The sequence below is a fragment of the Alexandromys fortis genome, unplaced genomic scaffold (assembly GCF_014885135.2).
Source record: "Alexandromys fortis isolate MF-2015 unplaced genomic scaffold, M_Fortis_MF-2015_v1.1 scaffold_250, whole genome shotgun sequence".
Lineage (NCBI taxonomy): Eukaryota > Metazoa > Chordata > Mammalia > Rodentia > Cricetidae > Alexandromys > Alexandromys fortis.
In genome coordinates, this window is record NW_026068128.1 from 173,837 (window position 1) to 199,866 (window position 26,030).

At 46.1% G+C, this 26,030-nt stretch overlaps 1 protein-coding gene across 9 annotated transcripts in view; it reads right to left on the reverse strand.

Moving 5' to 3' along the window:
* Nucleotides 1–2,827: 2,827 nt before the first annotated feature.
* Tead1 (TEA domain transcription factor 1) overlaps nucleotides 2,828–26,030 on the reverse strand; it is a 232,370-nt gene continuing 209,167 nt past the window's right edge. For all 9 annotated transcript variants that reach the window (XM_050125913.1, XM_050125916.1, XM_050125915.1 and 6 more), the window contains 3 exons: nucleotides 18,833–18,973; nucleotides 16,142–16,294; nucleotides 2,828–11,049 (listed from right to left, as the gene is read on the reverse strand). In XM_050125913.1, the coding sequence (XP_049981870.1) occupies nucleotides 10,936–11,049; nucleotides 16,142–16,294; nucleotides 18,833–18,973 (408 nt within the window). In that variant the 3' untranslated portion in view covers nucleotides 2,828–10,935. The remainder of the gene's footprint in view (nucleotides 11,050–16,141; nucleotides 16,295–18,832; nucleotides 18,974–26,030) is intronic.

Consider the following 26,030-nt stretch of genomic DNA (forward strand, 5'->3'; position numbering starts at 1 on the left):
TTGACAAAAGGATCTCTGGGACTCGAGGGCCACCCTTCCGGCTTCAGCAGCAAACTTTTGGACCAGGACTATGATTTCAAAGGAGGTAAATGTACCCGAGGATGACAGCTGGAAGCAGCCACAGCAGCAGGCTAACAAATAGTGACAGCTGTGTCCCAGTAAGACTCTGGACATTGGGTCACTTTGCATTGACCAGTTTCCTGACTGCTTGCTTTGGCTATGGTCAATATTCTTAAAAATTCTGTGTTCTTGAAAAAAACTTATAGCCTCCAATTCTGTGGTTCATCATTTTGCACTCAGTAGATTAGAGCATGTTCATCAAATTCTGATGTTCAAATCCTGTTGCTGTATGTGTTTTATAACTGAATGTTTACAACCCAGTGTCGTCATCAATTTATCCACTTTTTACCCTGTAGCTATGCTAATGGGCATGCATTAGCCTTGCATTTTATTCTGCAGCAATCCAAACTTGTACCAGTTGTGAAGTAATCCTCATTGGCTCTAGTGAGAATTTTTACCTTGAGTGATATTAGTTGGAGATTAATAAGGCTATACTAAGTTTCCTTTTGGAGTTTTGTTTGCTGGCACCTTTTTCTTTTTTTAAAGATTACATTGTATACCAACTAGTGGGAGTCCACTCTCTCCTTCCAACCTATGGGCCCTGGAGATTGAACTTAAATTGTTTGGCTTGAAAGCTGGTGTTTTCACCCATGAGCCATCTTGCCAGCTGCATTTGTTAGCTCCACTCTTCCTGTAGGTTTTATTTGGTTCCTTATCAATACTGCAGAGCACAAATGTTAAGCCTTAGGTTCTTGGGGTGAATTCTTAAAGTGAATGAAAACATTTGCTGAAGAGCCAGGCGGTCAGTGGCCTACTTGCTGTCATGACAACTGAGACATCTGATGAGCAGGCATTGGACAGAAGATGTCTCTGCGAACTTTTACAACTTCCCACTATGGGTTTTGAATGGGTTTCCGGTTTCCTCGGTCACTTAGTGCTCACATAAGAGATAATTCGGCTTTCTACTTGTGTCCATTAGTACCTTGAGGCAGTGTAGCAGCAAGGAAGCATCAGAATTCCCAGCCAAGTTGCTAGTCCCCTCAGATCTTAGCTCACACTCCCCCATGCTCCCCAAATGCCCTCATGCTCTGGTGTTTGTCTTCCTGGTGCCTCACTCCGTGCGGAACTCCACGGAACCTCCAGCACTAACAAAGAATGCTTCTGACATATGCCAAGCGCTAGGCTTTGGGACAGGAGTACTCAGTGGCTAAAAGCACTTGTAGTGGACGTGCCTGTGACATACCTACCGGCCTTAAATAAGGCCTATGACTTCCTTAGGTCTAAATCATAGAAAAGTTGTCAAGAACTCCTTTACTTTAGCCGGGCGGTGGTGGCACACACCTTTAATCCCAGCACCCGGGAGGCAGAGGCAGGTGGATCTCTGTGAGTTTGAGGCCAGCCTGGGTCAAGAGCATATGGACTAACAGAAATAGGGAAGTGTCTCACTTAAGACAAAAAGCTTCCCTGGGCCTCTCCTCCACTCTGCACCAGATCACAGCACCCATGAAAATATATGAATAGGGAAAAACAAGCACACATTTCTAGGGCCCCGGGCTTTAGGCAGAAACAGAGAAGCAAGACCCCCTGAGGCCCAGCTCACAAGCTGAAGGCTTCTATTGTTACTGCCAAAAATCCCAGTCATCACAGTTCAGTGATGTCCTTCAGCGCACTCACATTTCCTCCTAGCCTTGAGATGCTTCCGCTGTCTCCAGTCAACCAAGGTGCAGAGGCCAAGAGATGAGGCCCAAGCGTCAGGCTGAATGAACCTAAATAAGGTTCTACCCCTTGTCAGTCATGACGAGCTAGCCTTTCTGAGACTCGGGAAGCATTGTCACTGGGACTGGAGTGAGGACCACAGCACACAATGGTTATGCCAACACAAGGGACACAGTGCCTGACTCACCACTCAGCACGCAGCTGTGGGACCTCCTGTCACACAGGAACCAGTGCCGCTGGGGCTGGAGCTCATGACTTAACATGCAACCAGCTGCGAGAACACGAGCACGGAGCAGGAGGCTCACAGTGCATTTATCGCTGGCTCTACCTGCCCTTGGTCCCAGACATGCACACAGTAAGTTAACAACATACAAGTTGTGATTCACAGGATGTGGCGTCTCAGGGTGTGTATGGAACCCACAGACAAGATAAACTATTCCACAAAACTTTGGATTTTGGCGATAGGGTCTCATAGCCGAAGTTGGCCTCAAACTAAGTATGTGGCTGAGGGTGGCTTTGAACTCCCGATCCTCCCATCTCTACCTCAAGGGTGGGGTGCTGGGATCAAAGGCATGCAGTACATCACTTCATTTATTCGGTGCTGAGGACCAAACCATAAGGCTCTGTTTTGCGCTAGGCAAGCATTCTATCAACTGAGTTCCATCTGTCGGTCCACTTCTGTCAAGTTTAACAAAGCACCAGAGACAGTTGGCTGAAGGCCAACTGAACTCGTGGGTGTTGAAGAAACCCTGTACGGCACACCTAAAGCTCGAGTGATCAGGCACAGTAGACACAACCACAGCTCCAACCCACTTCCCTCCCTCCTTCATATAACCCCTACCCCACAGAGAGCAAGACGAACCCATGGGTAGAGGCAGTGGCTGCCAAGCCTGATGACCCAAGTTCAATCATCCCCACTTACATGGTGGAAGAAGAGGCTTGAGCATGGCCTGGCTGCTGTGGACTTCCCATCCCAGGAAAGCAATGTGATTTATGACAAAAGGAGGCAGATTCCATTCTCAACAACACAGACTTCTGCAGACAAGAAAGGTGACCCACACTTTCATTTTCTTTATTTTTTCATTGATACCGTATGGATACAAAGTTTCTAGAAAGCTACAAAATGTCTACCACTTTATCAAGAAGGCATCAAAATGTGTCACTTTGCAAAGACATGAGAACACCTGCAGGAACTGACACAAAAATAGCATTTTTAGAGTGAAGAAATAATTGCACTTAACTGTCATGGATATTAAAGTTATCACACATATGTACCGCGAAAGCTAGAATACATTTTTTTACAAAGCACTTTATAAAAAAATTCTCTGCACACAAACCCTATAATTTTCATATAACTATCATACTAAAGATAAATTCACTTTAAAGCCAACACTTACAACATTTTTAAACAAAAAGGTACCAGTACCTAAACACAAACATTAAGGAATACAAGAATACTGTACTGCCGGGAGCTTTAGCCAAATGCCTTTTCAAAGTTTCTGCAAACAGTTTAAGAAAACGTGGATAAGCCCCTCTACCCTTTCTCCATGGTCTCCTCAAAGAGGACCCAGTCACCCAAAGGCTCAGGTTCCGGCAGATCCAGATCCAGTAGCAGTACAATATCAAAGGAACCACTGACCAGATGAAACACTTACGCCACAAGTCCATCCTCTACACTTTACACAAGAGACAACAGAGAAGCCATGAAGTCGCTTAGAACGGGAACAAATACACGAGGCAAAAACCAATTTTCATAAAATTCGAGCGTATCAAAGAAGTCAAGGCTTTTCAGGTTTTTTAAACGTCACAAAAAAAAGAGATTTTTTTTTTGTCATTTTTTCAGGCACGTACTGTTTTTGTTTTTACTGTTTTTTTTCCTTGTCTGAAGTCATAAGCCTACTGAAAAAGGCCTAGAGAAGTTGATCTTTCAAGGAGGTAACAGGAGACGTACATTGTTTTTAAAGAAGTGCAGTTAATATCTAGTTTACACAGTGAAACTAATCACAGGAAACAATTAATCTGAAAAATAAAAACACAAAACTCATTGACAGGTCTTCCAAAATGATGGACGTGTGGATTCTGCCCGCCTTTCTAAGAAGGAGGGGAAATAGAATGTCCATGGTGAAAACCAACAAGGGCCAGGCTGAGCAAGGCTGCAGCCTAGTGGGATCTGACCTTATGGTCACGAGCAAGGGTGGGGACACACGCACAAATGCTGCTTCTACCTAAAACAATGTGGGGCACAGGGACCCAATGCAGATTCACAGAAAAACAGGTAAGGAAGGCGCAATAAATACAGATATGTTAGTCGACAGCACACGACTTCAGTGAGGCCTACCCTTTGCAATGCAGTACATTTAAAACACAAAACCTTCATTTTTAAGGATATAAGCAAGAGTTGAGGAGCAACAACTACCGCCAAACAAGACAGCACTGACTAGGAGGAGGCACAAGGAAACACGGTTGACTCATTTCTTCAAGTTGTGGTGTGTTCCTGCCAGGGAGGAGTCCAAGACACCAGACAACTAACTCTAACCTGTACTAAGGAATTCTCCTTTCCATTTGATAGTTGTTTTTTCTTTAAAAACAAAACAAACAGGACTTTTATACAACTTGGGGTGGATACAAATCACTTCTGTGATTTCGGAGCCCAGAGCGGCTGCTTCTTCGACACCAGGGAAGGACAGAGAGAACACATGTGGTAGTGTTTCGAGGCTAACTTCCAAAGTTATCTGTCATTACTTTTACACTTATATCAGCAAAGGAAAAAAGAAAAAGAAAAAGAAAAGAAAGAAAAAGAAAGAAAGAAAAAGAGAAGAAAAAAACCAAGCAAACTATTTTTTTCCTGGCTCCTTTTTGCCTCTTTGTCCTTTTCCTGACTGTAGGGTTTTCCAGATGCACAAAGATTTTACTCTAAGCTGACACATACTTCAAAGAGTTGGCTCTCTGAGGACTAGAACATTCTTGAAAATGCCCAATTGCAAATGTTGTGCTCTTTGGAAGTCTCTCACAGCACATTCGGACATCCGGAGCCAGAAAATCTGCCCAGAGACACTTGGACTGCAATGACCCTAATGAACCCATTTTTGATTTTTGTTCTGCACTGTCATCTCAATCCGAGGCTTCCAACAACCGAACAGTATCGCTGTGTAAAGCAGGCAAGTGCGCACTGTCGTCCCAGTGGACCAGAGTCTCCACAGACTGGACATGGACACATGGGGAAGGCGAAGCCGTGGTGTCTGTCCACTGGCCGGGCTTTTGGGTGCTTGTGCGCGAGTTCCTTCCCAGGGATGCAGAGCTGGGTGACGACTTGACGGACATGCCGGGCAGTGGGGGGCGGGGGGAGTCGGCACACACAGACACAACAGTTCACGGGGTTCCCCGCTGCCGCACTGTGCTATAGGTTGAGTGGTGGTGGGGTCCCCACTGGCAGGCAGACTCACAGCAGGCAGGGACCACGCGGTGCTCTCGTGAATAGAGGCCTGTGATTGGTTACTCATCCCGGTTAACCAAAGGCATTATGGTGATCTCAAAATATTTTTGGTCTCTCTACAAATTGTCGTTATTACGGTGGCACTTTCTAAGCTGGAATCTCGAGCCAAAGGCACTTTCATGCGGGAGTGCAGAAGATTCACAAATAGCTAAGTATTTGGTCATGAATTTAAAAAGGCATCAATGAAAAGTACAATTCACTCTTCATAGCAAACTGCGGAGTGGCAGCCTTTAGTTTTGGTATGGATGCGGATGTGAGAGCATGGTCAAGGGATGGACTTGGGTTCCGATTCGGCTTGTCTGAAACCAAGTCCTCAGCTTCCTATAGAGCTGGATTTAAAAAACGGGCTTTTGAAACAAAAATAAGAATGATTTGGCTTGTCCTGCTTCGGATACTGGGCCAATTAGCAAAAGGACACCGAGAAGAGGCTTGAGAAAAGGCTGGCGGCTACTAAGGAAGTACTAAGGCACTGCTTCACTGGGAGGCTTTGGCAGCTGGGAAGTGAAAACTCCCTTAAAGGAAACGAAAAGTAACAGTAGTAAGAGAAATGCTTCCAGCTTACAAAAGGGCTCACGGTTCCCAGGCAGCCCGTCAGACCGACACCCTACGACGTGACATCTCCAAGATTTAAGGCTTTGCAGAAAAGACACGTGCAGGGCTTAGCCACAGAAACATCAACAGAGAAGTCAGCAACTCGTGCATCCTCCTAAGGTCACAGATGAGGACCCCGACACACAGTTAGTTATTATTCTACCCTTCCTTAGGACAGGTGTGGTACACCAGAGCAGATACAAAAAGTATACAAATTACAGGTACCTGGTTTGTAAAACTGACTGTCGTGTGACTTCAATATCTGCGGTTGTATAAAAACAGTGGCTAATGCCACCATGGTTCCGAAGCCCAATGAAGACCTGGATCTAAAAGTCCTTTGTGGGATTTTAACACCAAAGGCTCTGTTTTGGCTGGTGTGTGAACAGGACTTGGCTGCTGGGATGGGTGGCAAACAGAAATTTGACTCAAAGCCTGTGGCTGGAGAACTGTCCTCCGAGGAAGTGTAGAGACACATCAGGCTTGCCTTCTGCTTGTGGTCCCCGGACAGCTAGAGGGGATCTGAAGTGACCCTGCCCATGCATTCTCAGGGATCACTTAAGCACAGAGCACCAAGGAAGGATGGCTTCCACCCAGAAGAGGCTGAAGAAGAAAGAGAAGCCCTCACCCTTGTCTGTGACTAACTAGCCGGGAGGCTATGGACCAGGCACCTCTCACCCCGTGGGAAGGGGAATGAACTGTGTTCTCTTTTGGTTTGAGTATGAGCCACCTTCCTGAACAGACCCAGGTCCGCTCCACCCTAAAGCCGAAAGAGACACAACAGCTAGCATGAAGCAGTGCAGAGAAACACACCCCAAGAACCCCAACAACTAAAACACACCCCAAGAACCCAAACAGCTAAAACACACCCCAAGAACCCCAACAACTAAAGGACGAGGGAGAGAGTGGGAACCAAATCGGGGGGGGGTGTCTCTTTTTAAGCCCCGGTAAGGTAAGGGCTACAGGACAAAACAGAAATGCTCTTTAAGGAAGTCAGATGGCTACAGGGAAGGTGCTGGCTAGCTGTACCCAGTTTTCCAAGAGATGGGAGAAAGGGCGACAGGAAAGAGATGGTAGCTGTACAGGAGGAGGGGGGTGTTGAAGAGTAACACCCATCTGGCTCTTCCTGACCCCCTTCCCCTGCAAAGAGGCTTATAGGAGAGAAGCTTTCACAGGACAAGTGGAGAAAAACTGGTTATCAATATGCTAATGACAAGCAAGAGAAAGGGCAGCCATTTTCACATAAGGCTGAACCTTGCGCGACCCCGGGCAATGAGCTGTAACAACTGTGAAAGTGGCCACAGATTCTAAAAACCTCTGACAGCGCACAGGGCAATGGTCAGTGAACTAGCTAAAATGTCCCTGGCCTCTAGTTTGCTGGACTGTGGGAGTCTCAGGACATGTAGGTCTCTTTCATTGAAAAGATGGCTTCTAAACTAGGTGGTGAGCGAGCAAGATGTCTACACGTCCCTGACAGAGCTGTCCTAGAGTCACTGTGAGACAACACTAAGAAGGGAGGGGTGAGGGAAGAGAGAGGACAGGACTCGGCCAGGACAGCCTTAAGGTCTAGGGAGTTGTAAAGAGGGGAGAAGGAACCAAGAAGAACAGACGCAATCCCACCCAAGGCTTTCATGTGGGAGATAAAGCGAGTCTGGGCTAACTGAGTATTGATTAGACAGGGACACCCCAGAAGACTCCTAAAGACACAGTGGAAAGACTAGGAAAGCAGGAGGTGGGACAGAGGGTGCTGGAGAGAAAAACAGTGTCTTTAGGACATAAAAGGGTCATCGGTCTTATAAACCCACATGCTGTGAGAACAAGCTGGGCAAATTCCAGCACTGAGTGAGGCTGGGAAGAGCTCAGGAGCCTCCATCCCAAGGCTGAGGAGCTACTGACAGTTGATAGCTTCTGGGGTAGCCGAAGCCAGTTTTCTCTTAAGCGTGCAGTTGTGGTTCCAGTGGATGCCTGCACACCCTTACATATGTGGGCAGCACGAGTTTGCCATGGTGGATGTGCTGGCTGGCTTTAACATCAACTTAACACAAGATACAGCATCTGAGAGGTGGGAACCGCAATTGAGAAAAGATCTCCAGAAGAAATGGCTGTAGAGCCGGGTGGTGGGGGCACACGCCTTTAATTCCAACACTCAGGAGGCAGAGGCAGGCCAGTCTGGTCTACAGAGTGAATTCCAGGACAGCCAGGGCTGTTACAAAGAGAAATCCTGTCTCGAAAGGGCAGGGGGGAGGGGCTGCAGGGCATTTTCTTAATTAGTGCTGGAGAGGGGAAGGCTCAGCCCACTGTGGGTTGTGTCATCCTTGGGCTGCTGGTCTTGAACTCTATAAGAAAGCAGGATAAACAAGCCATGAGGAGCAAGACAGTAAGCGGCACCTCTTCAGGGTTTCTGCATTAATTCCTGGTCTCGGGTTCCTTCCCTGACTTCCTTTGGTGATGGACTATGATGCTGAAATGTACGCCAAGTAAACCCTTCACTCCCCAATTTGTTTCTTTGGTCATGGTGTTTCATCATAGCGATGGTAATTGTAAGATGATGGTTATTTTCTTTCTTTAAAGGTGAGAAAGAACAGGAAGCTGGGAGGGGTTGAGATATAAGGAAGGAAATAAGTTGGGGGGGTTGAAAAAATATATATATTAAAGAAATTAATAGCTGTTTTCAGAGCAAAAAGTGAGTCATGGTCATTCCTACCGCTCGCATGGGAAAGGCATTTGGAAGGAGAGGATGCAGACAGTGAGGCAACAGAGACATTATCCTAATTCTGAGAAAGCATACCCCTCCCCATTGACAACCAGTACCCTCTAGGTGGTACTTGAGAAATAAACCCCCAGAGCTTGGGAGGTATAGAGAGGCAAGTCCACTCCTGAGTGGTAGACCTCTCCCTCATCACCTTCTGAGATGGCCTGGCCTGTAGGCACAGATCATTTGTACCTATTTGTATGGTCCTGGTCTCAGGTTAGTAGGACATTTCTCTAGAGGAAGGATATAGGAAATCAAAGCTAAAGAAACATCCCCAGGACAGATCTTTAAACATCTGTTCTGAAGACTATGGGGAGAAACCCAGGGCAACCATTCTTTGAGGGCTGGCTTAGACTCAGGGAACCAAGGCAGTTAGTTCTCTTGAAGAGAACAATGCCCTGCTGGCTCACACAAGGGAGACATATTGCTAATGACAAAGTCTTGCACATTCTCCTCAGGTCTTCCCAGGGACCAGGGATGCAGCTGGGAGGAGACAAGAGTCAATCCAGTGTGGTTCTTTTAACTACATGCCAGCCACGCCCAACCACCAAAGACCACAAGTAGCTGAATACCATATAAGCACAGCCAGAGCAGATGTTGGGACAAAGAAGGGGTGTGTGTCATCTGGATATAGTAGAAGTAGGATTTAACTTGATAGTCTTGGCACACAGATAAAAAAAAATCGCCATGCTGTTTGATTTTTAAACTTAAAAAGTTTATGTCATGTTCTACTGTATTCACATATTCCTATCTGTGTGTGTGCATGTGAGTCTAAGGAAACTCTAGCTTTCCTCTTGCCTTCCCTGGGAAGCAGAGGGGTAACCTTTCTTGCTTCCCTAGTGAGAAAGCACATAGGAAAGTAACCCCAGACTGGCCACATGAGACCAACGCTGCTGGGCAATGCTTTGGAATACTCAGGTCAGAGCAGTGAAATCTCTCTTGGAAACAGAACTACCTGAATGAGGGAGTCTGCTTGAAAAGATCAGAGAGAGGGGTGTGGGGAGAGAGGGCACATGAAGAGCCACTGAGGCTTATGAAGAGATGTCAAGGAAAGGGACGCGCTCAGAGGAAATAGATCCCCGTCTGTAAAGCAGATCAAGAGAGGTGATGAGCAATAGGAAACCACAGGAAACAGGAGTTCAGAGAACTGAATATCCACACGTGCAGGAACTCAGAGCTTCCCACGCACGTTGGGTTACCAGAAACCAACTACCCACAGGCTGGTGGGGAGGCTTGCGACAGTGACAGTCTGGGGGAGCAGTGACCAAGCCCGATGAGCCTTCTACTTGTCCAGATGATGACAGTTTTCTCCCAGCCACACGATTCTACATCCTTTGCAACTCACAGTGCAGTATTCATGCCAATTTAAAAATTTTTGCTATGAAATTTCAGTGGTTCAAATGTGAACTCTTCTCCATAAAAAATTTGGTTGACCATATAAAATGTAACTGCACACACAAGACTATAACATTGTAAGCTTAGATTTGTTTCAGTATTATCTACTTATTGCAAAAAGAGCCATCTTTTCTTTTTCATTAAATAATCAATTATCACATTAGTACAATACAATTTTACATTTTTAAATATACTATATATGTTAAGGATAAGGGGTGACAATTTCTTCCTTTGCAACACCTGTTTCAACAGTTTAATGAATTAAGATATTAGTTTAACCTTGAAGGGGAAGGTAAAAAATTTGTCTCATTAGGATATTTCTACCAAGTATTTCTTAAGGCTATAGTTTAACATTTGGTTTTAAAAAGAAAGAAAGATTTCATTTAAAAAATAATTTAGTGAATTACATTCTTCCATAACTTCCACCCTAATTAATTACAAAGATAAGTCTAAAGAATCTTAGTTTTCTTGTACTAATTTACATTTAAAGATTAATTTTACTTGTATCTTAACACAAGAATTTTATGTTGGAAAAACAAACAAAAGAACTAAATACATTTGTATAAAGGCAGTCGATGCCCCGTGGCCAATCCTCTGTCTCAGAACTATTTTCTACCACAACAGGAAACAGGTCTGCAGAGAGAGAGGTTTAGGCTGGTAAGATTCACCTTCCCCAAGGAATTGTGGGTTGCAGGTCTGAGGAATACACAAAAAACCGCATCACAATTTCACAGCTACAATGATAGCAAGAACACATGAAAAAATAATAATAAGTTCACTCAAACAGGATTTAGAAAAGTCAGGGTGTGACCTGGGGGCCAGGGCATCACCTGTGGTGAGGTTTACAGTCAGTCGTTTGATAATGGAGAGAGTGTGTGTGTGCACATATGTGTGTGTATATACAGATTTCTATCTATATAAATAACCAGGTTCAGTCCTTTACAAGCCTGTAGATATGATGCTGTGCTCCATGTTCACTATTCGAAACTTCAAAAACACAGGCCATGCAGAGGAGAGTTTCTTGTGTATCCCTGTTTGTTACCACCTGTTGAAAAAAAAAAAACAAAAGGCATAAAATGAGATCATGGCCTATCTGTGCCAAGAGCATGATTTGATGGGAGAGCAGCTGTCTGAAGGTGACGGGTGGATCAAAGACCTGTTTGGCCTCGCTCTGTATCCTCCAACACATTCAGGGGATTGCAAGTCCCATTGGAACCCCACCTGAGCCCTGTACCATAATCAAGGAAGACCCATTGCCATTGCCAATAGATCATCTGTCAGAGCTGCTGTGGTTTCTGTATTCATCAATAATCTGTTTGTCATCAATAATCCTCTCTCATAGAACATTCACATGTTTTAGCTTTCACTTATTTTAGTACTTTTATCTTCATTTGAATTGACAAGTAATTATATAGTTTATAGGGTGGTGGTGTGATCTGATCCATCATGGGACGGTTAAATCAAGCTAATTACTATAGTAAGGATATTTATTTATTTATGTTAAAAATATTTAAAATCTTATTTTCCCACGTTACATTTAACTTGAGTTAAATTCTACTTTACAACAGCTAACTACAGAGTTAACTTCATGGGCACCTTGATTAGTAGATCACATCAGCCAGCAGTACCTGGATACAGCGGAGGTATTGGCTGTGTAAAGAACAGGGGTGCAGACAGAGTCTTATCTGGAGCCCAGCTGGCACAGGCTGCACTTCTCCCGATGCGTTAGACTCCCCATCCGCTCCCCCTGGGTTGCTGTCCTTCCCATGATTAGCCTCTTTCAGATCTGAGCTCTGGCTCTGTTCCTCAAACTGCCTCCCCCGCCCGACCCCGCGCCACCCCAGAAGGAACATTCTCAAGTCCAATCCGATCAGATTTACAACCTCACAGCGCTTCAGTGGTTTTCTGTGACTTTCATGTTCAAAAACATTTTTGACTTGAGTGCCTTATCTAGCCTGTCGACGGCCTAATTTCCCCTCCGCAATGGTCGGCTTCACCCATTTAAGTTTCCCTTGCTTTCAAGCACCCGAGCTCAGGGTGCCTGATTGAAAGAATAAAGCCTCACTTCTGATTTTCTCCATGGAGCTATGCGATTCATATAGATTGGTTGTTTTTCAATATCCATCTCACCCAGTGGACTAGGAAGAACTGGACCGTGTTTTCCTAGTTAACCAGCTCAGGCATGGTGCGCCGTGACCAAGCATTTGATGAGTGATCAAAACTCACAACGGCCACCGATGCTGTGTGCTCGCGATCCATCTACCACAGAATGAATGCTTGGCCCAGAGTGGGTGGCATCCAACCTCACAGCTCTGTGACTGGGTGCTACTGTTCCCTATGACAGGAGACTGGGGCACTAGACTAGTCAGTTGGAAGATGCTAACCCACCTAGGACCTACACATATGATACCATCTCAGCACAATGCACCTCTCTGTCAGACACTGGTGATCATCTGATTTCCCATTCGTTTACTGGACGAATGCCTGCCTCCCCCATTTGACCCTGCATTCAGTCCATCACAATATTCCTAGCACTGACACCCGAATATGCGCTTAGGTAAAGTCTTACTTCCTTGATGAATGTGAAAAATGTCATATTTCAACTTCAATGCCCTGTTTACCATCCCCGAGAACCCCACACCCCCACATCTCTTTGGATTTCCATGGGGCTTAGTTCAGAAATACTCAACAATTTATGACTTTGTGTCATAATCTCCTCACTTGCTTCTTTGACTCAACAGGCCAGAGGCCATAAGTCACCATGGCACAAACGCTGTGTTACTAAATCACTTCCTAGCAGCCAAGGCTATACCCATAGTCTAAGCTGTGGGGGCTTAAAAGACTCTTACTGGTCATCTTGAGGTGGAGAACACAGAGTTGAGAGATCCATTTATGAATGAAGACAACATGCAGGTCTGAAGACTTTAAAAGTCTTGGCTAGGCACATAAAGTAGAGAGGGCTCAAGCTTTCTGATTTTATGACTCAAGTCTGTGTCAACTGCCATGACCTTGGGTGGGTCATAGTGACTCTTTAACCATAAAAACGGTACTGTAATTCATGGTAAGAATTTTATAATAACATTTACAAAGGGTCTTTTTATATAATGTAATGCTAGAAATGACTTAGACACATCAATCTTCTTATAAATTCATTGTCTGCCTGCCTGTCTGTCTATACTGAGGATTGAAAACCCAGGGCCTGATGCATGGTAGGCAAGTTCTCTACCAACGAACATCCCCAGGCCTCTTTTCACTCTGCTTTAAAGTTTTTTATTTGATTTTACTTTATATGTGTGCATGTTTGCCTACAGGCATCTATGTGTAACATGCGTCTGGTGCCCTCAGAGCCGCTGGAGCTGGAGTCAGATGGCTGTAAGACACCATGCAGGAAACTGAACCCTGGTCCTCTGTAAGAACAAGTGCTCTTAACTGCCAAGCCAGCTCTCAGGCCCCCATCTTTTCATTATTTAATTTGAGACAGAGTCTCACTAAGGTGTCTAGGCTGGCCTTGAACTCTCTAGCAGCCCAGGTAGACCTTGAATGTGCAGTTCTCCTGCTTTGGCTTCCTGAGAATCTGGGATTATAAGCTACGGCACCAGGTCCAACCTCTGTTACCTTGATATCAAAAAGACTGAGATCAAAGCACACTGGCTCATGGCTCAGCTTTGTCGTTCTCAGCTCTGCATGGGCTCTCACTGCCTCTGTGTATTCAGCTCAATTCCCAAGGCAAGGGAGGGAACCAGAGAGCCTAGCCTATCAGTATGCATGGCTTTAAATTGTCCATGTAGTGTAACTCCTCCTGTCCATCAACTAGACGGTGTATGCTTCGTAGTTCTGAAGTCTGTGGTTTCCTAAAGCTATGATATTGTTTCTTTTTTCTTTGTTATGGTGTTTTGCCTACGTGTATGTACGTGTGAGGGTGTTAGGTACCCTGGAACTGTAGCTACAGACAGTCGTGAACTGCCATGTGGGTGCTGGGACTTGAACCTGGATCCTCTGGAAGAATAACCAGTACTCTTACCCACTGAGCCATCTCTTCAGCTCCATGATATTATTCCTAACAAATGCTTCTTGGCTATTATTAATTGCTTATATCAAAACATTTTGTTTATCTGCTTTTGCTGTTTTGAGAGGGTTTTCTATAGCCTAGTTTAGCCTTGAACTCCTTCCTGATCCTCCTGCCTCCACTTGCCAAGTGCAGGGATTACATACATGTGCCATTATGACAGGCTTTTAATGATACATTTTTAACCAAAGCCAGTGAGGTCCCAGGATAGCTCTGCTGGTGGATGTCGTATGTCCAGAGGCATGTTGCTAACAGGTACCTGGGTTCTGTGAGAATTAGGGGCTTGGCTTTGACATCACAGGGCCACATTCAATTCAGCCAGCTCTCTGAGGCAAAGTTGGGACTGGGGCTGTCACCTTCCTCAACATGCTGTCACACACACAGCTAGAGTTGAAACTCCTGCTAAAAAAGTGAATGGCCACACACTTAAGAGTTCAAGTCATCGGGGTGGTTTGAGAGTCTAGAAAAGAGCGCCACACTCCCTGCCTGCTCTCAAGCACCGAGACCTGCACTTACTTTGTTTTTGCGTGTATTTGGGCCAGAGTTTGAACCTGCATGTCCTCCTTGATCACACTTTCACTCTATCTTATTATTTTTCTTTTTGAGATATGATCTCTACCTAAACACGGAGCTCAAGATGAGGCCAGGCTGGCCGATGACCTCCAGGGATCGAGCTGTCCCTGCCTCCACAGCGCTAGGATCACAGGCGGTGTCATGAAGCCTGGGTTCTTGTGCAGAGAAACAGTCCTCAGTCCTCACACATGTGTGGGAAGCACCTTACCGACTGACTTACATCTCCCCAGCTCCCAAACATGGACTGCAGCAGGGCACAGTTTGAGACAGACACCTGCTCCTGCCACCACAATGGAAACTCATCATCCACCAAAGGGCACTGGTGACTGTAGACAGATGCTCTCCATTTTCCTCAGACTTCCAGTTTCCAAGCTTCAGGAGCACACGGGCACAGCTGAGACTCCACTAAGAGTCTCTCTCTCCAGAGTAAATCAGCTTGTAGGAAAGATCCCATGCATGCATGCAGCCCTATGTCTAAGCTCTGAGTCCCTGATGGCACTGACCCCTAATTCTGGCTATGCCATGACAACTTAAGTTCCTAGGGTTGCAAGCACCTTTACCTGAGCCATCTCATTGGCTTGTTTAAAGATAAGGTCTTATTATGTAGTCTAGCCTGCCTGCAACCTCCTGATCCCCCTGCCTCGGTCTCCCAAGCATGGGGGATTATGGGCATGCACCACATAAAGCTTGAATCAGAACTTGTTTGTAAACAGGAAGAACAAGGGTAAACAAGCCTTTCAAATCAAACAGAACAGCATACATCTGCCTGAGAAACCCGTCCCAGTGGAAGCAACATGCCAGGTATGGCACTCCCGAGGTAAACCCTCAGGCTCTCTGCTCTAGTCACAGAATAACGTGGCAGCCATTCAGAGTGCCGTCCCACCACAGATGGCCTCGTCAGCCCCTTAGGAAAACTCTTCTGAGTTTTAGTTTGGCATTCTGGCCTTCCGGTCGAAAGCCATTACATAATTTTTTTTTTTTAAAGATTTATTATGTATACAACTTTCTGCCTCCATGTATACCCACACGCCAGAGGAGGGCGCCAGATCTCATTACAGATGGTTTGGAGCCACCGTGTGGTTGCTGGGAATTGAACTCAGGACCTCTGGAAGAGCAGACAGTGCTCTTAACCACTGAGCCATCTCTCCAGCCTATTACAGAATATTTTATGAACATGTTTTGAGAACAAGAGCCTCTGACTCTGGCAACTGATCCAGAACCAAGGCATTGGGGCAACTTCTCTCAACTCGGCAGTCACGGTGCAGAGGAGCCTGGGCCATCATTTCTTGTTGTCTCTGTTCTGGACTCAGGTCACAGGTGGACCTGTCTTTGAACCCAAGCCCCAGTACAGCTCAAGCTTGCTGGCTGGGTCACCACCAGAGAGCTATCCAAGTTCCCTTTCGAACCCTTACTACCTCCCACACACACCTTCCTCACTGTGCCCAGCAAGCCTCAGGACAGACTGTCAGTGACAAACCAGGAGAGAGACCAACATTACCAATAAAATGGTGAAGTTTTCCAAAACACTGTTCATCATATATTTCTCTGGTAGATGTTTGAGCTTGTGGATGAAGTTGATCATATATTCACACATTGGCGAGCGGTTTATTCGGTACACAAACCGGCCATTCTCGAACCTTGCATACTCCGTCTGCAAGGGAAAAGAGGTTTGAGTACTTTTATTTTACACTTCAAAGCACAGAGAATGGCTGCTTCTGAAAGCACACATTCAACACGAATCATCTGTTAATGTGCTCCGTTATTTGTGTAGATTACCTAGTGACAAACAAGGCCTACCTTTACTGCTATATACAGAATCTATTATCTTTCTAGAAGTTTAAAAAATGTTGCAGAGAGTGACCTTTAAAGGATTTCGTAGATCCTTTTTTCAGCAAGTGTGTGTGTGTGTGTGTGTTGCCATACACACTGTATTTCACAAAATTCTAGGTAACACAAACTTAGAGGACATGATTCTGGCCCCCTCAAAATACAACTGCTAGCACTGACCCGAACAACCATGGTGGAAGGAGACTGCAGAAGTGACCACTAAGCCTGAATACACAGAGAACTCAACACCCTAAGGGAGGAACCACTGGGGTTGAACAGGACAATCTGCTGTGAACCCTGGCTGACTTGGAACTTGCTCTGTAGATGAGGCTGGCCTTGAACTCACAGAGATCCGCCTGTCTCTGCCCCCAAGTGCTGGGATTAAAGGCCTGTGCCACTACCCAGCAACAGATCTTGTTTTGAAACAGGTCTGTGTAGCCAGGGCTGGCCTGGAACTAGACGCGTTTATCAGGCTGGCTTTGAACCTGCTGGGATTAAGGCCTGTACCATCGTGCACAGCTCTGAAGACAAACCCTTGATACAGATCTTTAAATCAAGATTCTAAAACCCAAAGCCTGTCTCGTCTGTTCTAGAAACATAAAACTGACACAAAAAATAAAATATTCAGAATTAACAAGGAACAAATCAATATGATAAAATCATAAAATCCTATTAAATACCTACAATGAGACAGAAATGCAAATAGATTTACTATTAATATATCATTTTAAATGTAATAATAGTGCTCAGACTTGGTCTTTCTTTACACTAAATAAAGTGCACATCATTTGGAAACAGGAAGACTGGTTCCTAAGCTTAGCAAAGACGGAGAAAGAATAGTAGTATGACGGACTTATTTCAGCTGCCCCTAGAGCCTAGTTACAAAGTCCCCGTGCCTAAGGCCACAGCGTACTAGGTGGGAAAGAGACAGAAAGAGGATGGAACAGCCCCAGAGCTGCTAGTATATTCAGGAGTGCTTACAAGGACAGAGTCAGCCGGAAAAAAGATTAATATTTAATAAGTATAACTGTTTTCACACACATTACGTGTATGGTGTATGTATGTATTTTGCATGCTTGTAGAGGTCAAAGGACAACCTACAGTAGTTAGTTCTCTCCTCTTATCCTAATTTTGTGTTCCTGCTACTCTGTCAGGGCAGCCAGCTCTTCGCCCACCCCCAGTTTTAAATTATTCCTAAAACTCGGGATTCCCAATTGATATTTCCTGTCTCTCAAGTCTACTCTTGTATCTCCAATTATCCCCTATTTGTCCCTTGAAAATGCACTTTCTGGTCACTGCTGCTGGCAAACAGAGAGTGACCTCTGGCTTTCCCCCCTCTCTAAGCTTTAATACATAGTCACTAAATCCCATTTAGAAGCTCTTACTGGAGTCCCACTGAAGCCGTTTCAGCAAAGCTCATGACCGCTATTAAATTCACCGTCAACTCAAACCACACGCACCCTTCCCTGCCTTTTTACCTTCTGTCCATCTCACACAGCCCAAGCTGAGCTCAGGAGGCCCCTGGGCAGCCCACACCACCCACAGGGCTCTGCCTAAGCTCTTAAGCCCCTCCCTCTCCTGCCAGGCACCCTCCAGCTTGGTGGGAAGCTGGAGTCTTGCCACAGGCAGGTTAGGTCCTGGCCCTGAGAGTCCAGAAGGGCTGCAAATAAAACCTGACTCTCTAGGTGGTGGGGTAAGGCAAAAGACACTGGGAAGTAGGCAGGTAAAGGGAAAGCCACCTGCAAACTTAATTCACAAAAGCAACTAATCCAGGCAAGATAACTGTGCTTGTAAAAGAAGGGGGGCATGAAAGATGCAAGATGAATACAGCTATTCCCTAATGTCAGGACGGAATGTTTGAGTTTCTGGGTGAAAAGCCTAGGCTGGCCTGGACTTCGGGAGTCTCATGCATCAGCTTCCCAAGTGCTCGGATTACAGCATGGGTCAACATTGCCTGCTGAAATTTAAACTTAAAAACAATTAAAATGAAAAAAGCAAAAACAACAATATCAAACTCAAGGCTGTCGGGTTTTAGATGGGGGTGGGCTTCAGCTACCTTGGTTATCGCTCAGGCCTGCAGCTAGGAAGTGGGGAAGCATCAAACCCCCCAGGGGGCCTCTCACGGAGACCAGTACTGGCCAGCTGGGCCAGCATCGCTCACAGAGAAGGCTAACACAGAGCATCCTGTCTGCTTTCAGGTGCCACCCAGTCCTTTTTACCTTTCCCATGAGTCAGGGAGAAGGCGCAAGTGGAAGGAAAGGTGCCCTGAAAAAGCACCGTCCTCTACCCGCTGCCTGCCGGGTGTTTCAAGGAGGGCAACAGGCTACCCAGAGGACTTTCCCACCGACAGGGGTCAACTTACCTCTACTTTTTCTACTACTTGTTTCCCAAAGGAGCACACTTTGGTGGAGCAGGTAACCGTCATGTTTTCAGAACTCTCGTACTGACTACTCACACCGTAGAAAGCCCCGGCGTCATCTTGGATATTGCAGTTTAAGTCCGCCTGTTGGAAGGAAGTGGGGGCAGGTTAATTCTCTCATCCTAGGATCCTGGTGATAAAGAACAGAGTAAACCATAGAGCAGCTAAGCAGTGGGAAAGAGAGACCTCTCTACAGACACCACCTTGATGGGAAGACACTGCCTTCCCAGGCAGGGCTGGAACTTGCCGCATAGCCAGTATCCCCCTCCTAAGTGTTTACAGGAATGTGCCACCACCATACCCAGTTCCCAAGTGCCAGGATTTAAACCCAGCCAGGGCCTCATGAATGCTAGGCAAGCACTCCAGCACTAAGCCCTGCAGTGGTATATATCTGGGAAGTTGTTCCTTGTGAGGACCTGCTACCAGCAAGCATTCAGAAATGGAACAGCACTGTACCCTTGCAATAAAAGTTCTGTAAGTTTCTAAAATGCACAAAAAGTAGGACATGAATTGACTGTGTACTCTGCCAATCTTGAGAGAGACTTAAAAGGAAAAAACAAAAACAGGCCCGTATATAAGCCACCACATCCAGAGAGGAAAGGCTAACAACCACCCTACAAAGACGCTAAATCCCAGCTACTCAAGTTACTTAAAATACACACAATAACTTGTCAATAATAATACACATTCTGAAAATATCAGCCAAGTTAGAATGGCAGCTATGGTCTGACATCAGCAAAGCAGATGACAGTGATCAGTGTTTACTCTTCCATCCCTGAGCTGAAGGGAAAGATGCCACCCATAGTGGCCGCAATTCCCAGATTCCACAAGAGTGGATTGGGAGCTCTCTTTGTCCAGTGCTAACTTTATTTCAGCTCTATGTAAAATTTCAAACTCTAAAGAGCAGAGGAGAGGATGACAGTGGCTGAGTCTGTCCATTCAATCTCACCATCACTACGTGACTGTCATTCATTTACAAATCCATTAAAGGAACAAACCAGTGGTTGAGGCCGCCCGAGGGGTACTGATCGCCAAGCTGAAGCTGAAGCTGTAGCAGGCTCAGACAGCTGCTACAAACACTCCAGGAATGAGTCTGTAACACATCTGAGTGCAGTAGTAAAGGCTAGCAACACAGCTACGAGTGCTAATTTAAAGGATGATGTGCTGTGTCTATAAAACAAAATTCCAATTTATCATTTCCTTAATTATTTAGGAATTGAACAAACAGTCTGGAGGAGCTCTGAGAACACGATAATAATGAAGACTTTTCTAAACAAATGGTTCCTGCCACTGTCTGACAATTTCCCCAGACAAGAAACCCTCTTAGCTTAAGCCTGCACCCAATCCCATTCATGTCTGCGTCGCCCTGGGTCACTGCTGTCTAGGACTATTCAGATATGCTGGTGAGCTTTCACTTGGAGCAGACGATCTACCATTACACTTACCCTGAAAAGTGAAGTTATTGGTCAAGTGTGGTGGCGCAGCCTGTAATCTCAGCACTCTGGAAGCAGAGGTAGGAGGATGGCACAAAGTCTGAGGCCACCTTGGTCTACAGTCAATTCAAGGCCAGCCAAAGCTACATGAGACTCAGTATCAAAAAAGAAAATTATTAAATGTTTGGAGGGATGGCTCAGCCTTTTAAAGGCTAAAAGCTCTGTCTGCTTTTCCCGAGGACCTGGGTTTGACTCTCAGCGCTCACAAGGTGGCTTTTAACTGCCTGGATTCCAGTCCCAGGGGATCTGATGCCCTCTTCTAGCTTCCTTGAGCACCAGGTACTCATGCAGTACACAGACAGACTCCACAACAAGAGTGAATGCAGCAAACACCCAGGCACATGAAACAAACAAGAAAGAAGAATGAAAACTTCAAGGTGCTGGGCTGAAGTTCAGTTGATAAAGTGCTTAGGAAGCATGCACCTCAAAAGCTGGGCACTCACAAGGTGGAAACAGAAGCTCAGAAGTTCAAGGTCATCCTCAGAAACACGGTGCATTTAAGTTACACAGTGCATTACATAGGTATTACTTCAAGAGCAGCGGCACAAGATCTTCTCCCTGGGCTATGCTGCTGCTTCTGGTGTTGTATCTGTGATTTCTCCTGGTTCACGCACCCTTGTTACCTTAGCATAGACGGGTTCTTGTTTGTTGTTTCCCTTACATTCTGAGGGAGCAAACTGGGCAGTGGTGGCACATGCTGTAAAGACAGATAACTTGGGCTGGCTCAGCAGTTAAGAGCACTAACTGCTCTTTCAGGGTCCTGGGTGGAATTCCCAGCACGCACACGGTGGCTCATGAGCATCTGTAACTGTAGTCTCATGGGATCAGACGACCTCTTCTGGTGTACATGTGGATGTACAGGCAGACAAAACATACTTATACATAAAATACACAAATCTTTGACAAACAAAGCACCCCACTCACGAATTCTGAAGGTAAAAAAGTAAGAAAGGGAGAAAAATTATGCTGCTCTTGGGGGTTCAAACTATTCCTGCCAGTTTTTAATCTACCACAGGATGTTTTCTTAGAGGAAGTAAACACAAAAATACAAGAAACAATGAAAGAAAACCCACACTCTTGCTGCATACCAGATTTGAAATACATCCTGTACCCTGAGCTCGTTGAGACAGGCTGACTGTGGAGTGAATTCTGAAAAGGGGGGTACCAGGCAGCCCAAGGAGGGAGCCCTTCTGAGAGACCCACTCAGAGTTCAACTCTTTCTCCTCCATGTAGAAGCTCCTCTCGCAGCACCCAATGTTTCCATGAATTTCTTCATTAGCACTTCAGGAGGCAGTCAACGGTCACACAGCTCCTTCTCAATTTGTTTCCTACTGCTGCTCCAACAAACTGTCACAAATTTAGAGGCTTAAAACATGAATTCATCTTGAACTTCAAGTGGCCAGAAATCCTGCTGGGTCTCACCAGGTTAAAACCAAGTTATGGATTAGCAATGCTGTCTCTGGTTTGGAGACTTTGAGGGAAATCTGTTTCTTAGCAGCTTCTAGCATCTAGGGATACCTGAATCCCTCATCTGTTGCTTCTACTTCCGTTCCTTCTACACTCCTCTTTCCCCATGATTACACTGAGCTCAGTCAGATATGTAAGCTATCCTCCAATCTGACCTCCTCCCTGTGGCTGCCGGTAGTGTGACATAGTCACAGACCGCACAGAGAGACATGGCACTCCCTGGGGCATCACGACTCTGCCTAGCCCTAGCCCTAACCCTAGGGTCCATTAAGAGAAAAGCATCTCTCTCAGAGATGGAATCTCTGGCCTGGGTCTAGGACCTGGCTAAGGAACTGACTGCCCTTCAGGAAGATGGTTCTACTCCTGGGAAGGCAGGTTCACCTCAAGCCATACTAAAGGAGCAATAATTAGGCTTTAGTGAGATAATAAACTTTTCTCCCAGAATTTCTGCCCAGGGCCACAGTGCACTGGCGCCACAAGTCACTCGAGGGCTCCATGAACCTGCCCACTCCCTGAATTCCTCAGAGAAGCCTCATCTTTCCTTTTCCTCTTTCTCCCTGTCCTCAGCATGCTTCCTCATGCACCCTGGGCTCCTGTATGCTTCTTCTAAAGCTCCCCTCCCACCCTGTGCTTGCCTCTCCGCCATGTGGCTGGCTGACCTCCACAGCAGCTAACTCAAACGGCATGCCAGCCAAACCCTTCTCTTCCCCTTCCTCCTCCTCAAAGCAGTGTTGAGACCTGCACTGTCTCTGCCCTGGGGAATTTTCTTTTAAAGTCTAGAAAGAACTGCCCTCTCACTCCACTTAGTCCATTCTTAAATTCTCTTGTAGTGAGACTAAGCACCCAAGAGGGGACCCTGACTTCCCAGCATCACTACTTCTGGTAACATCCACCCAGCTCTCCAGGTGAAGAGGACAATCTGACGCTCTCTTGAGTTCTGCGGAACTCAGAGTCTCTGGTGGGCGCCATCCTAGGACTCAAACCACAAATCTGTTTTCATTAAGCCTCCCCTCGTGTTAGATTCCTGTCTATCTAGTCCAGATATTTTGGATGCTGTTTCACTTGTCACCTCTCACTGCCTCATCTCTGCCGTCTGAGCAATGGCATGGGCAGCAGGGCCTCACATTTCTCATCTCTGACCAGAGAAGATGATATAAGCAAAAGCTGCTGTGGTGCGGTGAGGGACGGGTGCACACCAATGCACCTGTAAGCTACAAGGTGCCATGCAGCCATAAGCTCAAAGGTGCTGTACTAAAGACAGTTATTAAATAGCACCCACCACAACTGAAATGTGGACCAGGACAGAGCCTGAGGTCCCATCTATAAAGACCTTACCAAGTACAATAAACAAACATGACGCTAACCATCAAGACACCAGGTTTAGCTTCAGTCCACATGTGTGTGAATGGCAGGCGGGATGCTTGCCTGATTTGTGAGTTTCACATCATACCTGGCAGACTGGATGTAACTGCTCAGTCAAGTACAAACCCCCCCAGTTCTCCACAAAGGCACAAGTAGAGAGATTATGGAATTCCCTCTAGAAGCCAACAAAAAAGAAGTCATTTGTGGTAGAATATTTGTTTACACTGTAAAGGTGTGATGTCTGACCAAGGTGCCTTCTGATTGGTTTAATAAAGAGCTAAATGGCCGAGAGCAAGACTGGGGAGACTAGGTGGGACTTCAGGAAGAGAGAGGACTCTGGGAAGAAGAGAGGCAGAAGCAAAAGGGAAACTTGGACCAAGTTGGACATACAGAATAGTGGAGAGGAAAAAAGCCACATGGCAGAATGAAGATTAATAAAAACTGGTTAATTTAAGTTGTAAGAGCTAGCTGGAGACAGACAAGTCTAAGCTAAAGGTCAAGTTTTCATAATTAATATGAAGTCTCTATGTTGTTATTTGGGGACTGGAGGTCCCCCAAAGGAAAGTATAACTACATTCACTAACATACTTTGAGTGGATTAAAGACTCCAAGATCTATTTGCAGGCAAGTTCTAGAAAGCAGAGTGGGGGCAAGAGCAGATTTCAAAGGCAAATCAAAGAAATAACAAAAATAGACCACCACAAAGTACTCCTGGGGTTAGGGATGTGGTCCAGCTGGGAGAGAGCCTGACCAGCATGCATGGGGATCTGGGTTCAATTTTCGGCACTCAGGACTGCTTAAGAGTGCTGCAGCCAGGAATGCTGGTACGGGCCTGCAATCTACATACCTGGATGTAGGGGCAGACGGATCAGGAGCTCCAGGCCGCCTTTGCTACATGAGACCCTGTATGGCATGGTTTCTACTCACTGTCCTTGTGTTCATTATTCCTATTTACTCAAGGCTATGTTAGCTTTCATGGCCTTTATTTATTCATTCATTCATTCATTCATTCATTCATTTAAAAATTGTCCCCATTTTGGGTGAACATTAAAAGTCTACCAGGACTAGATTTCATCTTTGAAAACATGAAGTTTAGTTCAGGTATGTGGGATCCAGACACTGAAGAAGGGGACAGGGTAAAGGACTAGGTCAAGAACAGAGCAACTGTCCTTGCAAAAACTGGCTTCTGGAAAACCCACTGTAGGGGCAAAGGAACAGGAGATTGTAATGATCTGTCCTGTCCCTTTAAAAGATAAGCCCCGCCCACCCCCCAACCCCCATCCGCCAACCATTTCCTGCCTGAGACCCTGAGACCTTCTTCCTTTTCTATCTCTCTCCCGAAGTTTCTGCTCTTCTGTTTTCCTGACTCTCCTCCCTTCTTCCCCCTCTCCCCCTTCTCCTCTTTACCTTTCCCCTCCATAACTCACTAAATAAGCACCCACTTTCTCTGCATAGCGTGCCTAATAGATCTCTGCCTCTCATCTGCTGCCTTTGTGGCCCGCCGTGGTCTTGTGACCTAACACTACACCACTCAGGGAACTGCAGCATTTTATCTAAACCATTACAATTTGGTGCTGTATCAGTCTCTGTCTCACCTGCCATGGGGCTCCCTGCCTGGGATCTTGGGCCACGGGGGGGGGGGACCTCAGCATTTTATTTTTAGCACAATGGAGATAAAGCCCCATGTTGCCAATGAAGACTGAGAACTGGAAGTCCACACAGCAAGGTCGCTTGGCTGTGCCACAGTTTAACGAGGCAGAGCTTGCTGGACCAACGGTAGGAGAGAACCCCTAAGGCAGGGCCATAAAGGGACAGGGGCGAGCTATAGGCACTTCCTTCCTACTTATCTCCCATCATTCTTGAGTGTGCAGAAAGGCTGGGGAGGAACTATGAGCTCGCACAAATGAAAACCACCTCGGACCGTCCCTGCAAGAGTCAGGGTAATAGGCACTGATGGATGGGCAGTTTTCAAACTACCGCTTTGAATCTCTCCTCTGCATCCTCTCTGAGCCATGATCAAAGGACCAAGATTTCAAATTGTGAAGCAATTTCTTCCCAATGGCAGCATCTGGCTACTTGGCAGGCGGCACTGGGAGCTGGGCCCTGCCTGCTGCGGGCGGCTATCCAGGCCTGCCACATGGTGAGGCAAGGCCAGGCAGTGCACGCCTTGTGGGCTTCCCAGCTGCTCCCACAGGCGCCAAAGGACAATTGCTCTGTACAAGGCAAAGGGGCCCTAAGAGACCGAGCCTATCTGGGGGGTGAAAAGGTGGGTCTGGAGAAAACTGGCAGCCCAGAGTCCTCCCAGCCTGCTTCATTTGCATGCGAAGCCATCAGGGTCTGGGCAGGAGAGGCTGGAGCGAAGCTGAACACCTCTCCAGTTAGACAGGCAGCCTCTGGGGACAAGGCAGGAGCTGCCTGCAGGGAAGTGGGTCCCTGAGTGCTTCCATTCACTGGAGCCATTGTGCCCCTGCCCAACGCAACTGAAACAGAGGCAGCTCTCTGGCCACAGCTGTTTTAAATAAGAATAACAAGAATAAACTGGGCCAGCCCAGCCCTTCAAGTTACTTTCCGCTAATTATGCCATATATTTACATCCATAAAATAGGCGATTTTTAAAAACACCACCAGGGCCCCTTTATTGTGCAGATTACACACCCCTATTTGAATTTCATAAACATTTAGTACTTCAAAGACTCTTAAAAGCTTGCTCTAATTACAATATGCCTGGTTTGAAAAGGCTGTGTGTTTGCATTGCAGATTTCCCACCAATACCAGCATTCATTTACAAAAATGCAATTAATATCACCCACACACCAGGT